Source organism: Lytechinus variegatus, chromosome 7, assembly GCF_018143015.1.
Source record: "Lytechinus variegatus isolate NC3 chromosome 7, Lvar_3.0, whole genome shotgun sequence".
In the NCBI taxonomy this organism is placed as follows: Eukaryota; Metazoa; Echinodermata; class Echinoidea; order Temnopleuroida; family Toxopneustidae; genus Lytechinus; species Lytechinus variegatus.
Window position 1 is genome coordinate 17,140,461 of NC_054746.1, and position 13,898 is coordinate 17,154,358.

The following is a 13,898-nucleotide window of genomic DNA, read 5'->3' on the forward strand; positions in this document are numbered from 1 at the left end:
TTTAACAGAATGCTCTGGAGTTGGGAGAGTAGGAAGAGTATGGAGGAGAAGGGGGTAAAAATATGCAAGCATTTTTTATTTACAGATGTGGATATTTTTTTTTATTGAGTATTTACTTTTAATTTTCTATTTTATTTTCGATCTTTATCAATTATATTTATTGAATAACATTATCATTGTTTTATTTGGGGGAAGGGGATGTTGCTACAATGGTCTATGAACTCTTTCAAACATCAATAAAACATTCAAATACTCTCAAAAATGAAAAAAAAATTGTAAATTCGCCAAGACTTAAAACAAATATTCTCTTGACTTTCGAGGACAAAGTTTGAGAAAGGGATTCTTAGAAATACATGTTCATGGCATTGTTTCTGATGGTGGTTCCTGAGCTCAACGACTTGTTTATGGTTAAGTATTTGCTTTCTGTCTACATTAAAATCAGTAAAAAAGTTTTTCTCTATATTTTATGTTTCTCTGTTTAAATGTTGACTGTGACTAAAGTCAACCCAGTCTAGTGTGTAAAAATGAAAATATTGGTAACCCTCAGATAAGTTTTATTTGCAAGTAGAAATAATAAAAATACAACAAGAGACCTGATATAGAAAGAACATTTTTAAATATGCTATCTCCATAGAAAAAAAATCATATTGATTATTTAATTTATTATTCATCAATGATTCATATTTCAACAGGGTAGCCCTTTCAGTTAGCAAACAGATTTTCCAATGGTCCCTGGAACACAATACAAAAAAAATATCTTACAGCATTTAAATAAAAAATGAAATAGAAAGAAAATAATACATACATGAATATTGATTCATGATCTATTCATAATAAAACTTTAATTTGTAATTATCATATTGGGAAATAATGATACTTGGGATGGCTTATTATTAAACAATTGTGACAAATTTCAGGAATTCAAAATATCTGATCTTAAATACAGGCTGGGTTACTTTTCTGCTGAAAAAGGAATTCCCCAGTCTGATTTCAAATTCTCCTTTCCTTCAGCATATGGAAAGTGCATAGTTTACTATCATGTTGATTTCCCTTTGATCCTTAAGTAGTTTCATACAGGAAATCTCATGAAATAGGATGTAATAATCTTTGAAAATTTTTCATATTGATACACCTCCACATCCAAAGAAATATGAATGAGAAAATAATAACATAAGAGAAGGTAGAAAATTAAGGCACATAAACAATGATTTTTCTTTAGATGATATAGAGTATTAAAACAATTTGACATTTTCATTGATTTCTAATCATGGAATATCTTAGGTCAACCAAGGTCGTGATGCTGTTTAATTTCCACACAATTCATAGACTCGGTTCCTATATTGAAGTAAACCTTTTTCAATAATTTGCAAAGAAAAATTACTTACTCTCGATAATAACAAAGTCCCTTTCCAAAAAACTACTAAAGTTATTATGTATATTAATTCTCTATTTTTTTTTTTTTTGTTACAGTGTATGCAATTAAATAGAAATTTCAAGAACATGTTATCTTCTAGGCCTATATCTTTAGGATTAATTTATCTTTGACCTTTCCTCTAAATAAAACAATTTTTTCCAAAAAAAAAGTGTGCTAGTGTAACAACTTACTTATCATTAAATGGATCATAACAAACTCTTTGAAGTAGAGCCTTAATTACATACGTTTGAAGAACATTTTCATCTTTTACTAAAAAAAACAACTGTTTTTCTACTTTTAAAAATGCAATGTGTCTGACAAACGCGGTAAGAACTGTTTGAACATGGCAAATTGTGATGCCTTGAAAACAAAATATGTCTGCGAGTCAAGTCTGTTATGCTGGCATTGGCCATCTGTAAAATGACTGGAAATGTAAAAGGTCACAGTTGATAGGATGCACAGAGCCATCAAGATAGGAAGGAAAGGGGATAGGCCTACAACATGCAATGTGAAGGATGGCTTAATGTCCTTTCTAGCTGTCTAAACCCGGAGAATCCGAGGTATGAAGAGGCCTTTAAAGCAATGGCAAGGACCCTTATCTGATATTCCCATCTAGGATCCCAATATAAAACACACCAGACTACACACCTGCATAAATCAAGAGGTGTCACATCACACACAACTTGATATTAATTTACACCTATATTCTGCTTGCTATCCTAGCCAATTAATGAGGGACATGCTTTTAAAGATCAAAGTTCATTTGGCATGTGACAATGAGATCACATTAATGGCAAATACAGACTGAGACCTGGGGCCCATAACACAAAGGTTAGTCATTAATTGCTCATTTGAAAGAAAAACTCCAATTGGTTCCTTGTCAGTCTCATCAGCAACATGGGCATGCAACGATGATTTTGATAGGCCATTCAATTTAGCAATTAATTGCCAACTTTTTGTGTTACAGGGCCTGGGTTAGCAGTCTGGAGGAGTCAAATGAGTGATATTTAATGGTAAGGAAATAATGGTGCATTATTTGTAGATTTTATACGCAAAGGAAAGGTGATTTATGGGACCAAGTATCATATTCTAATTTGTTTCTTTTTTTAATCTGGCTTTGTGTGATTCTCATACAAGAGGAAGAAATTTGTCATATCCAATTAAAAGAAAAACACATGTATACAAAGAACATGTAATTCGAAGAAAAAATACAAGCTATTTAAATCATGCATAGAATATTCCTACTGTGGTGATTTTACTTAAATTACATATAAAAAAACAATGTATGATTCTATCCATGTTTCAAAAGTACATGTTTACTTGACAGTGTGAACAGATCATCCTTCCCCTTTCCATACGCTTGAAATGGAGTACCAGTTCAATCCGGTATTCCTATAACATACTGCCCTTGAACTAACATCAATCGATTATACACTGTCAAACACATGTATCCTGTGGAGGCCTTTTCCCTATGATTTATTTTTGTCCTCCATAATTTCTGCTCTACTGGTCTTGTGAATTTGCTTAATCGTTTGTTACATTTCATTTATTTTAACTTATTTAAAATTAGCATTCCTGGAAATGGATATGTGCGTATGACAGAATATCAGTATATCTGTAAGTGCTTTATAGAGATGCTATTCTGATGTGAAAAGCACTAAACAAAAATTGAATATCACAAATGATATAAACTACATATATTGAAGCATTTTTAAGCAAGAGTTTGATGTGATGTATGCACTTAAAATAGAAATGTAAAAAGTATCTCTGAACATTAAAACAAAAGAAAGGCATCATAGTGTATTTATTGTACTGAGACTGAGACATACATGTACTGTACATCTGACTTGGGAGTAGAAGTGATTCCACAATGTTTGGCAAGAGTTAACCTCTGAAAATATATGCCATTGTAAAGGATCACTCAAGACATGATGTTCATCAGCAAAACAGCAAAATCAACAAAAATCAAGCACCTGTTTTATATCAATTTCATTCTTTAAATAAAGACAAGCAAAGTATGATGTTAAGCATGTTTTTTGTTAGTTTGCATGTGACCCAAGTGCCCTCTAAATTTAAGACATGTTTTCTACAAAATGACATCGTCTTTTCTAGAGAGTATTGTCATCTGGAAGAATTGTAATACCATTCTGAATGCCATGCCACTATGGAATATGTATGCTAAATTCCATATTAGGTATAATGATTCATGACATTTTACTGAAAATACTGATATTTAAATTAAAGAATAATGTCTTGAAGGGGAATTTTGTGGCTAATATGATCATTCTTTTTTAAATTGGCAATAATAAAGTTTTTCTTTATATTGCAAGAGCGACATAGTAAAATGCTATGATTATAAAAAATACCTTATAACAAATAAAAATCTAACAATATATAGTGTCATCTATCTAGACAAAAATATATTTTTGAGCTACACTATATGAATGACTGTTTTAGGTCTCAAAACATTCAAGGGATGAATTCTACTGGGTACCCAATCACCTCATCTAGATAAAGACCAGTGGATTTCTTGCTAAATGAATTAATGCCATTGCCCAGATTCAATCCCTGGTTTTGCCCCACCCCACCCCTGACCCACATTTTATTTTTTTGCTTGTCATTTTTTTTTAAAGGATAAAGCTCTTTGTGAATGGTGAGAATCTTTTTTTTTCTAAATGCACCTCCACGAAAAATCCTGGATCCACTTGTGAAATTGAAAAGAAAATAGTAAGCTTTTTCACTATTTGAATATCTGTCCAACAGTGAAACATTATTTTGATTATCAAGTTTATATTCTGAACAAACAAGCAATCATATCCCTATACATGAATGTGCTGTGCCCATTTTGTCCCAGTCTTAGCCTTGGCCTTGTGTTCCATGGTTCAATTCAATTTTGTCCCAAGAATCACAATATTCATACACACCTCCTGGCGGGGCCAATTCCATAGACGAAAGGATACCAGGCCCAACAAAAGAAACGTGTAAAGGATCTCTTTTTCAAGAATGGGCTTGTTACGCAGGTAACTTAATAAGGGTGTCAAAAACACTAAAAACTATAAAAAAAGGGTATATAAACACGAAGGAAAGCAATGTTTTTATGATCAAATTCGCGAGGGTATAAAAAAGAGTAAAATACTTTATAAAGGATATACCTTAGAGTCCGATTTGAGCGAGGTGTGGAAAGTGGGGTGGTACTAAACCCTATGTTAAGGGTAGGGTTTCACACGTCAATACTTGTTAAGGGGTGCTTTTTTAGAATATGGAAAATACTTATTTGGGATGGTTTTTCGAAACCGCCTGGTTGCGCCTGGTATCGACTCGTCAACGAAAGTGCCCCCCCTGTACACACCTATTTGCAAGCATGGTCGCATTCATGCAAGTTCTCACAAAATCATAATTCAGACTGAAAGAAAAATGCATATTTGTACCCAAAACAAGATCACGAACAATGATCAGAAAATAAAGCTATAAAGATTTAAGAAGACCCTAGATGTTTCATGTCTCCACATGGTTTAGTCTCCTGTATGTCTGCTACCATTCTTTTGTCTCATCTCTTTTATTTTCATGTTCTTTTCCCATGAGATCACAGCTTTGTCACTCTTCATGAACATGTGCCATTGTAAAGATAGCAAAGACATTTCTTCCTCATAATGCACTTCTGCCTTTTGTAAACAAGTCAGCAGATGGAACTATTATTTCTGTAGCCAAGGATTGTTCAAATCGGGTCACAGTTATGACCCCGTGGAACAATACTCTTGGGATGGGGCCAAAGTACACCAAAGCTGGAAAACAGGAAGAAGTTCCCTCTTTTGACTGATAAAGGATATCGGTTGTCAAATTTCAAATGTGAGAGGGCAGTATACAGCAATCTAGCTTGAACAATATTGGGCACACGAGAGTAATTCATCTGCGCGCAAAGCATGCCGGACAGGCGTAAGTAAAGATCACATGACTTTCTTGATTAAAATAATTCATTAGAAATACATGTAGATCAAATGTTTGTATATCAAAAGAAAAACGATAGAGATAATGCTATGTTCATACTCTTTCATAATTAAGGCGTTTGGGGAGGCTAGACTGCATTTTTGTATTTCATTTTAATTATTATTACCCACAATGCAGTTCTGGTTTTTCTGGCAATGAACTGGCCGAAATTATGGTTAGTCTTATTTCAGGCCATTTAACTTTTGATTGAGCTGGGCAAGTACCTGATTAACATATCAAGTCTTAATGTACTGTTAATTGTGACTAATATCAGTAAATTAAAGCAAAATCTATCGAGGGATTGATTTTTAATGATTTTTTGATGAGCTTTGATATAACACGTGAGTGAATGGGGGTCTGTAATGCCCTATAGCTCAAGTTGTAAGGCTTCTCCGGTTCTTCCTGTATCTCTCAAAATCCAAAGATCAAAATAAATGATGGATTTGATTTGAAGTATAATTCTGCACTGTCTATCAGCACCACAGCCCCCTCTCTTGACATGTTCCTTATAGTAATACTACAATACATGTAGGTTAGTCAGTGCCTACCCAAGTTTAAGTCTGCATGAAGGCACAGTGGTGTACTGACACCTTTAACCCTGATTTATAGGCTGCTGTATTTGAAGACTGGGGGCTAATTGGGCCCCACGATATATTGGCTTTTGATAGCCACATAAATGGGCATCCACATCACCCATGATATAATAAAACAGAAATACCTCGTTATTGGTGAAAGATATCTGAGAAATCTATACTTGCCAGTTTATCATGTTCATTGTTATTTCCTCTTTTTATGCTTGTAATCATGAGTTTGAATGAGAAACTGCTTAGAATATGCCTTCAATTTCAAATAGCATATGGAATCACTGTGTTGCTATTAACACACAGTCTTATTATATTTGGTAATTTTTATTTTCGTTTCTTGTTCTGACCTAGATGGAGTTTGGAAAGAGGCATGCAGTTTCTTGTAATTCAGTGAATCTGTCCTACAATGAGGTAGCCTTTCCAACTCTCATCTAGGTGTTTTCCCTTAGCAATATTAAATACTTATGGATTTTTTAAAAATTTGATTTGTTAAATGTACCTCTGTATTGCTTCATTAATTGATGCAAAATAAAATGATACAAAAACATGATGTCAACAATACCATAAAGCTGCTAAGTTTCAAGTTCAAACTTCTCTGAGAACCCCCTCCACCCCCCCCCATCAAAAGTAAAGCACAGAAAGGCCAGGCCACGTGGGTCTTTATGATAGGAAATGCATTTTTCACAGTGAGATCGACATCCTTCCCCTAGATCAGCGCTTCTCAAACGGTGGGCCGCGAAGCTCTTGTAGGTGGGCTGTGAGAAACTCCAAAGAAAAATATATAGGAGGAAAATTCTAGTATATTTAACATGTTCTATTCAATGTCTGAAAATGGTAGGTTTGATCGGTCTCCGTGGGTCAAACAAAGCTAAAGGCACTCCTAGAGGTAACATGTTGTGATATACATACACATACATTGTATGATGATGGTTTCGATCTAACTTTGATGTGAACCTCAGGCCTCATGTGCATGCATATTGTAGTTAATTATCGCCCATTCACCGGGCCTTTGCAAATGTATTTATTTCTCAAACTGATTGCTTCGAATGTGTTTAAGAGCTTTATGTTCAAATTTCAAGAAACATACTTTCATCAAAATGGACCGAAAGGGTGAGGGAGGAAACAAATCTAGTGTTGAAAAGTCTCAGAAGGTAACTGTGAAAAATTATGACCCTGAATACATTAAATTTTGATTTATCATACTTGCGCAGTGATGCAAAATCAAAAGCAATGTGTGTCGAATGTGCTGAAGTTATTGTCAAATAAGGTGCTTTAAAACTTCAGAGCTTCAGAGAAACCTAAACACAAAACATCCCAAGAGTGCAGGAAAGCCAAAATAGTGTTTCGAGTGGAAAAAGTCTGGATGTTATTCACAGAAGAACACTTGCGTACAGATGGAGGAGGGGGGTCTTGGCCCCAGATATTTCATGAGCAAGAAACAAAAAGAAAAAAGGAAAAAAAGAAAAGGGATAAGGGTGAACCAACGAAGACAACGTTCCAATGGCGCCTGTCCCAGGGGGGTAGCAAGTTTGGAGGCTTCGCTGAACTGGATAAGCAAGCGCGAGATCCTCTTACAGTTAAAATGTCAAGATTTGATCCTTTTGCAGTATATCACATGAAATAATCCATTTGAACAATCCAAAGAAGTGACACAAAGTCTAATCCAAGATGCAAGAAAAGTTATTAAAAAGAACTGATCAGCGACTATTGTAACAATCCTAAGATATCTTTGTTGCGTTGAAAACATGGAAAGAAAACTTCCTGTTTCCGCACACGTGCGTGGATAAGGATTCATGCAAGAATTTTCCATAGGCAATGCACGCAATCTACGTCAAGAACATTCGCCGCTTTCCGGCCACAACCGAGGCAATCCTTACAAAGTGACACAATTGTGCATGCAATAGCAGTATTTGCCGCCCTCAGATTAGTTCACCACTGCGCAATGTGCTATCTGTGTATTACAATTTTGTACATAGCTATAAGCGCTGAAAAGCATAGTAACAAACATTAAAAGCATACTGGCATAATAATTGTTTTTTTTCCTAATGGTTGGCAGCACTGTAACCGCATTCGTTGGATCAGGCTCGGAACGTCCACTACTGTATACACATCAATGAGATTATACGATGGGTGCATCTTGGCATTAAAGTATAACTTCAAGTCTCACCTAAATCTTTGTGGACCAGCACCCAGGGCTGTGTTTAAGAATATAAGCCCATTACTCATGTACATGTTTTTAAAGTTAATCATAAAAAAATGACTACTGTCGAATTAAAAATCCAGTTGGGTTTTTTGACGATGCTCAGATTTTCTTTTGTAATTGGCGCTCTAACAAGACCATAAAGGGGGAGGCAATAAAATAACAAGTGGAATGCCTCTGGCCGTCTCACCTGCATCACGCGGTTCAATATAGCAGCAGTGCTCACTTTGAATACTACTCTAACTCGCACAAGATGTTCAGTGATACATGGTTACTCTTATTTCCCTTTTTTTATGAACTAGACCAATAAACTTACAGAGATATGATGGTTATTCAACAAAAAACCCCAACATGGCCAAAGTTCATTGACCTTACATGACCTTTGACCTTGATCATGTGACCTGAAACTCGAACAGGATGTTCAGTGATACTTGATTACTCTTATGTACAAGTTTCATGAATCAGATCCATAAACTTTCAAAGTTATGATGGTAATTCAACAGATACACCCAATTCGGCCAAAGTTCATTGACCTTTGACCTTGGTCATGTGACCTGAAACGCGCACAGGATGTTCAGTGATACTTGATTACTCTAATGTCCAAGTTTAATGAACTAGACCAATAAACTTTCAAAGTTATGATGGTAATTCAACAGATACCCCCGATTCGGCCAAAGTTCATTGACCCAAAATGACCTTTGACCTTAATCATGAGACCTGAAACTTGCACAAAATTTTCAGTGATGCTTGATTACTATTATGTCCAAGTTTCATGAATCAGATCCATAAACTTTCAAAGTTATGATGGGAATTCAACAGATATCCCCAATTCGGCCAAAGTTCATTGACCCTAAATGACCTTTGACCTTGGTCATGTGACGTGAAACTCATGCAGGATGTTCAGTGATACTTGATTAACCTTATGTCCAAGTTTCATGAACTAGGTCCATATATTTTCTAAGTTATGATGACATTTCAAAAACTTAACCTCAGGTTAAGATTTCGATGTTGATTCCTCCAACATGGTCTAAGTTCATTGACCCTAAATGACCTTTGACCTTGGTCATGTGACATGAAACTCTAATAGGATGTTCAGTAATACTTGATTAACCTTATGGCCAAGTTTTATTAACTAGGTCCATATACTTTCTAAGTTATGACATCATTTCAAAAACTTAACCTCAGGTTAAGATTTGATGTTGACGCCGCCGCCGCCGCCGTCGCCGTCGGAAAAGCGGCGCCTATAGTCTCACTTTGCTTTGCAGGTGAGACAAAAACTCTCTTCAAGCAAGGACTTTATATATATCTAGCTGGCCCTTGTCATTTTTTCTGTAATACCTACCTGCCTGAAAATATTAAGAATGGGGAAAGTGTTCCAAAAAAGTGTTGAACTGAACAAGATGGTGTTTCATCAATCTTTACGCATGACTAGTGACATCGTTTGGGCTGATACTATACTACTATTCTTAATCATTGCCATTCCCAACGATAAAATTTGAGATCCAACCTTTATAGATTTAATTTTAATTCTTGTTAACAAATTAAATAAGAATGTGTTCACACTTACCTGGGAATGAGCCAGCAATGACAGAGGGAGGGTATTGCCTGACCCTGCTAACCCATCGGTCTGAACATCCCCCTCCTCTCTCCTCCAGCATGTATAAAGCATCAGGCACATAAGACATACGTATTCCTCTCTGGTCCGACTCCATGTCTGATACCACTGGCTCCTCCAGGAAACACTGTAATAATAAGACAAGTTATCAACATCATTATCATCATCATCACAGTCTGAGGAATTAAGGACATTAATCTCTTTGATATGATACCAAGGGAGCTTTTCATCAACATTTTCCTCCGACAAGTTGTCAGATCTAACAACTTTCCTTGATTTTGATTGGCTAAGAAGTACACCGCAGCACTAACGTCCTTTGGCAAGGCGTTTATCAACATTTGCCACTCTCGACCCAGGTGTAGTAAATGGGTACCCGGTAGGAAGGAATTCCTTGAATGCTTGTTGCGCCCGATGAGGGTAGCTGTGCTAAAGCCAGGGTAATAGTATGCAGTGCTTACAAACATTTGTATTATAAAGCGCTATTACTCTATTTCCTCTCAAACTGTCGGATCAAACAGGAATTGTCGCATAAAATGTCTGATAATTCCTTTACTGAAACCATCCCCAAGAGCATTTTATCAACATGTTTTTTTTTTATCTGACAAGCTGTCAGATCTGATAATTTTCCTTGATTTTAATTGGCTGAATATCACTGTTACTATGGTAACTGTCGGATAACACAGATTTTGTCAGACAAAACGTCTGACAAGTCTTATCATGAAACAAATATTGAGGAAAGAATATCAATCTGCAAAAGAGATCAAGGTATTATCGACATCAGTGGCAGATCCAGCCAGCTTGGACACAAATACACTTTCAGGGGCATTATTGTTTGTGCATAATCATTGGCCCCTCACAACTATTGCATCCACACCTGACCTACACCATTAGTATAGACATTTAGAAACAATCTATAAAACTTGAGGAAGATCGTACTAATTTGTTGATATTCTAGGACTGTAATGACGCAGATTGTATGTAGGTGTAATATAGATATTCTTTATAGCTAGGTCAACTGTATTCACAACAAAACAAATATATCTTTATAACATCACTTAAAACTCTACAGATGAACTGACTGTACAAATAATACAAACATAACAATGAATATTTAGAATCTATGCACCACTGATTAATGACATCAGGGAGGTTCTTTGATTTTGAATATTGAAGAAACAATATTTCATTGTTTTTTACGCTAAATACAAACAAGCAGAGCGCCTCTGGACAGTCTCGCCTGCATTACACGATTCAATATAGCAGCAGTGCTGACTTTGAAAATGGATATTATTCACAAAAAACACCATGCATATCATAATATACTTCTAAGTTCATTGACCCTAAATGACATTTGACCTTAATCAAGTGACCCACGACCTGTGCAAGATGAGCAATGGTTACTCTTATGTCCAAGTTTTATGAACTACATCCATAATCTTTAAAAGTTACGATGGAATTTCAACAACTACCCACAACATGACCAAAGTTCATTGACCCGAAATGACCTTTGACCTTGATCATGTGACCTGAATTTCGCACAGGATGTTCAGTGATACTTGATTACTCTTGGTCCCAAGTATTAACTAGCTCCATAAACATTCAAAATTACGATGGAAGTTCAACAAATACCCCTAACATGCCTAAAGTTCATTGACCCTAAATGACATTTGACCTTGGTCTTGTGACCTGAAACTTGGGCAAGATGTTCAGTAATACTTCATTACTCTTATGTGCAAGTTTTGTGAACTAGGTCCCTATAATTTATAAGGAATGATGACATTTCAAAAACTTAATCTTAAGTTAAGATTTCAATATTAATTCCCCCAACATGGTCTAAGTTCATTGACCCTAAATGACCTTTGACCTAGGTCACGTGACCTAAAACCAAGGCAGGGTGTTTAGTAATACTTGATTATCAATATGTCTAAGTTTCTTGAACGAAGTCAATATGCTTTCTAAGTTATGACATCATTTCAAAAACTTAACCTTAGGTTAAGATTTCGTGTTGAAGATGCCACCATTGGAAAAGGGGCACCTTATAGTCTCGCTCTGCTACGCAGGCAAGATGAAAAATAGTAGGTCCATGTTTTAAAGTTCCTTGTAAGATTCCTTGATGGTGTCAGTTATCTTCACTTTGCTTGTGAATTCTAGCCAATCTTTCAGTTTGAGTGATGTCAGATGCTTCCTTCTTCCCACTAGTTTCCTAATCATTTTTTTTAGTTCCTTCTGGCTTTCCAACACTTCTGTTACTATATCTGTCTTGGTCCTAATATTTTATTTTGTTTCCTCCTCATTTTACATAATGTTTTATCTGGTTCAGTATATCTGATGTGGTTGTGAAGTGATGTCCTTCTATGGTTTGAAAGCTTTGCACTTGTCATTCACTGTCTAGATCTCTCTTTTTTAAAGTTTGTTTACTCATTGAATTGAGGAAACGCTATCAAAGCTCTCACAACAGAAATTAAAGAAAGAGACCTTTGAAAGTTTGAGAAATGTTGAATGAATAATGAGAAAGTTATTTGCATTTTAATATTGTGATCACTAATGCTATGTAGATCCTTCATTTGGCAATGTGACCAAGATGTCACACATGTATTACTTCCCCATTACTTTTGTACATAAATCTCTTAATTTTCTCTTTTTTCTATAGTAAAAATAAGTGTCTTTTTATGAGGACAATGTTAAACAGGTTTCACATTACATCATGGGTGAATTGTTTGTTCTACCATTAGAATGAACAAAATGAGATCTGTTAGTGTACTTTCAAAGTGTCTAAATAAAGGGGAGATATGTTCATGTGTGACAACAGCTCACATATCTTGTTCATTTTGCCAATAAGAACATCTCTAAAGCATTAGTGATCTCTAAATTCAATTGCCCATAACTTTCTCATTATCTAGTCAATTTTACTCAAACTTTTGCTGGTCTTATTCTTTGATTTTTCTACTATCAAACAAGCTAACTTGTTCCAAGGGTTTCATTATTCTCCTTTAAATGCTTATGAATAGTCGCTTGGATTTTCATTCTCAATGTCCTGGAAGATATTTTAAGGCACTGCTACAGAGGGAAGTCCTTCCTGTCACACTCACCTTGGCTTCCTCTACATACGGAGTGAATAACCTTGGTCTAGGGTAGAACCGTCTGCCCTTCCCCCTCACCCAGGGGTTAAACTTGGCTAGTTCATCACCAGAGAGCATGTGAGAGGGCGGGGTGGGGATCAGACCTCTCTTCACTGCACTTGTTAAAGCCTACGGTGGAAATAAAGAGACAAATGTGATAAAAATCCTTCACCTAATAGAAAAAAAAACTAAAACACTTTTATCCCCAGACTGTATGCAAGAGGGCGGGTTGGGGATCAGACCTCTCTTCACTGCACTTGTTAAAGCCTAAGGTGGAAATAAAGAGACAAATGAAATAAAAATAATTCACCTAATACAACAAAATCAACTAAAACACTTTCATCCCAGATTGCATATGAGAGGGTGGGGTACGGATCAGACCTCTCTTCACTGCACTTGTTGAAGCCTAAGGTGAAAATAAGTCTGAGACAAATGCAGTGAAAAATTTGAAATATTGAAAAAAATAAAAACAACAATAATATCATTTCAAGTGATCAAGATCAAGGCACTTGGATTTTACAACCACAGAATATGATAGCTACATTCTTAGATAGACACTCTCATTGATAGAAAAAAGTGTCTGCAATTAAGTGGTTGTTTTCAGTATAAACCACAGATACATAAATGGAACAGCTTTTGATTACACACAACAGGCTGGACTGTGAATACATTTGAGTTAGCATAAACTTAGCACTGATTATGACGGTATAAAAATTATTCATTGTAAAGCATACAAAGTTTTTTAAAGCTTTACCCCAAAACAAGCACTTTTGAAATCATAATGGTTTTGTAAATTTACAAACTAATGATACTTACTAGTGAAAAAAAAGGATATAAGCAAATAGAAAATTAGGAAAAAAAAAAAAATAGACATACGGATTGAATAATCATTGTGTTGTAGTGAATATCCTGTTTAAAGGGATGGTTCGGGCTGAAAATATTCACATCTAAATAAGTAGAGTAAAATTCTCAAAGCAAAATG

At 35.5% G+C, this 13,898-nt stretch overlaps 1 protein-coding gene across 1 annotated transcript in view; it reads right to left on the bottom strand.

Annotated features, from left to right (window-relative positions):
• LOC121418594 (BTB/POZ domain-containing protein 7-like) overlaps positions 1–13,898 on the bottom strand; it is a 77,372-nt gene that overhangs the window by 23,724 nt on the left and 39,750 nt on the right. Inside the window, exons 7-8 of the mRNA XM_041612543.1 lie at positions 12,887–13,045; positions 9,750–9,924 (exon numbers count right to left, since the gene is read on the bottom strand). Coding sequence (XP_041468477.1) covers positions 9,750–9,924; positions 12,887–13,045 — 334 coding nt within the window. The remainder of the gene's footprint in view (positions 1–9,749; positions 9,925–12,886; positions 13,046–13,898) is intronic.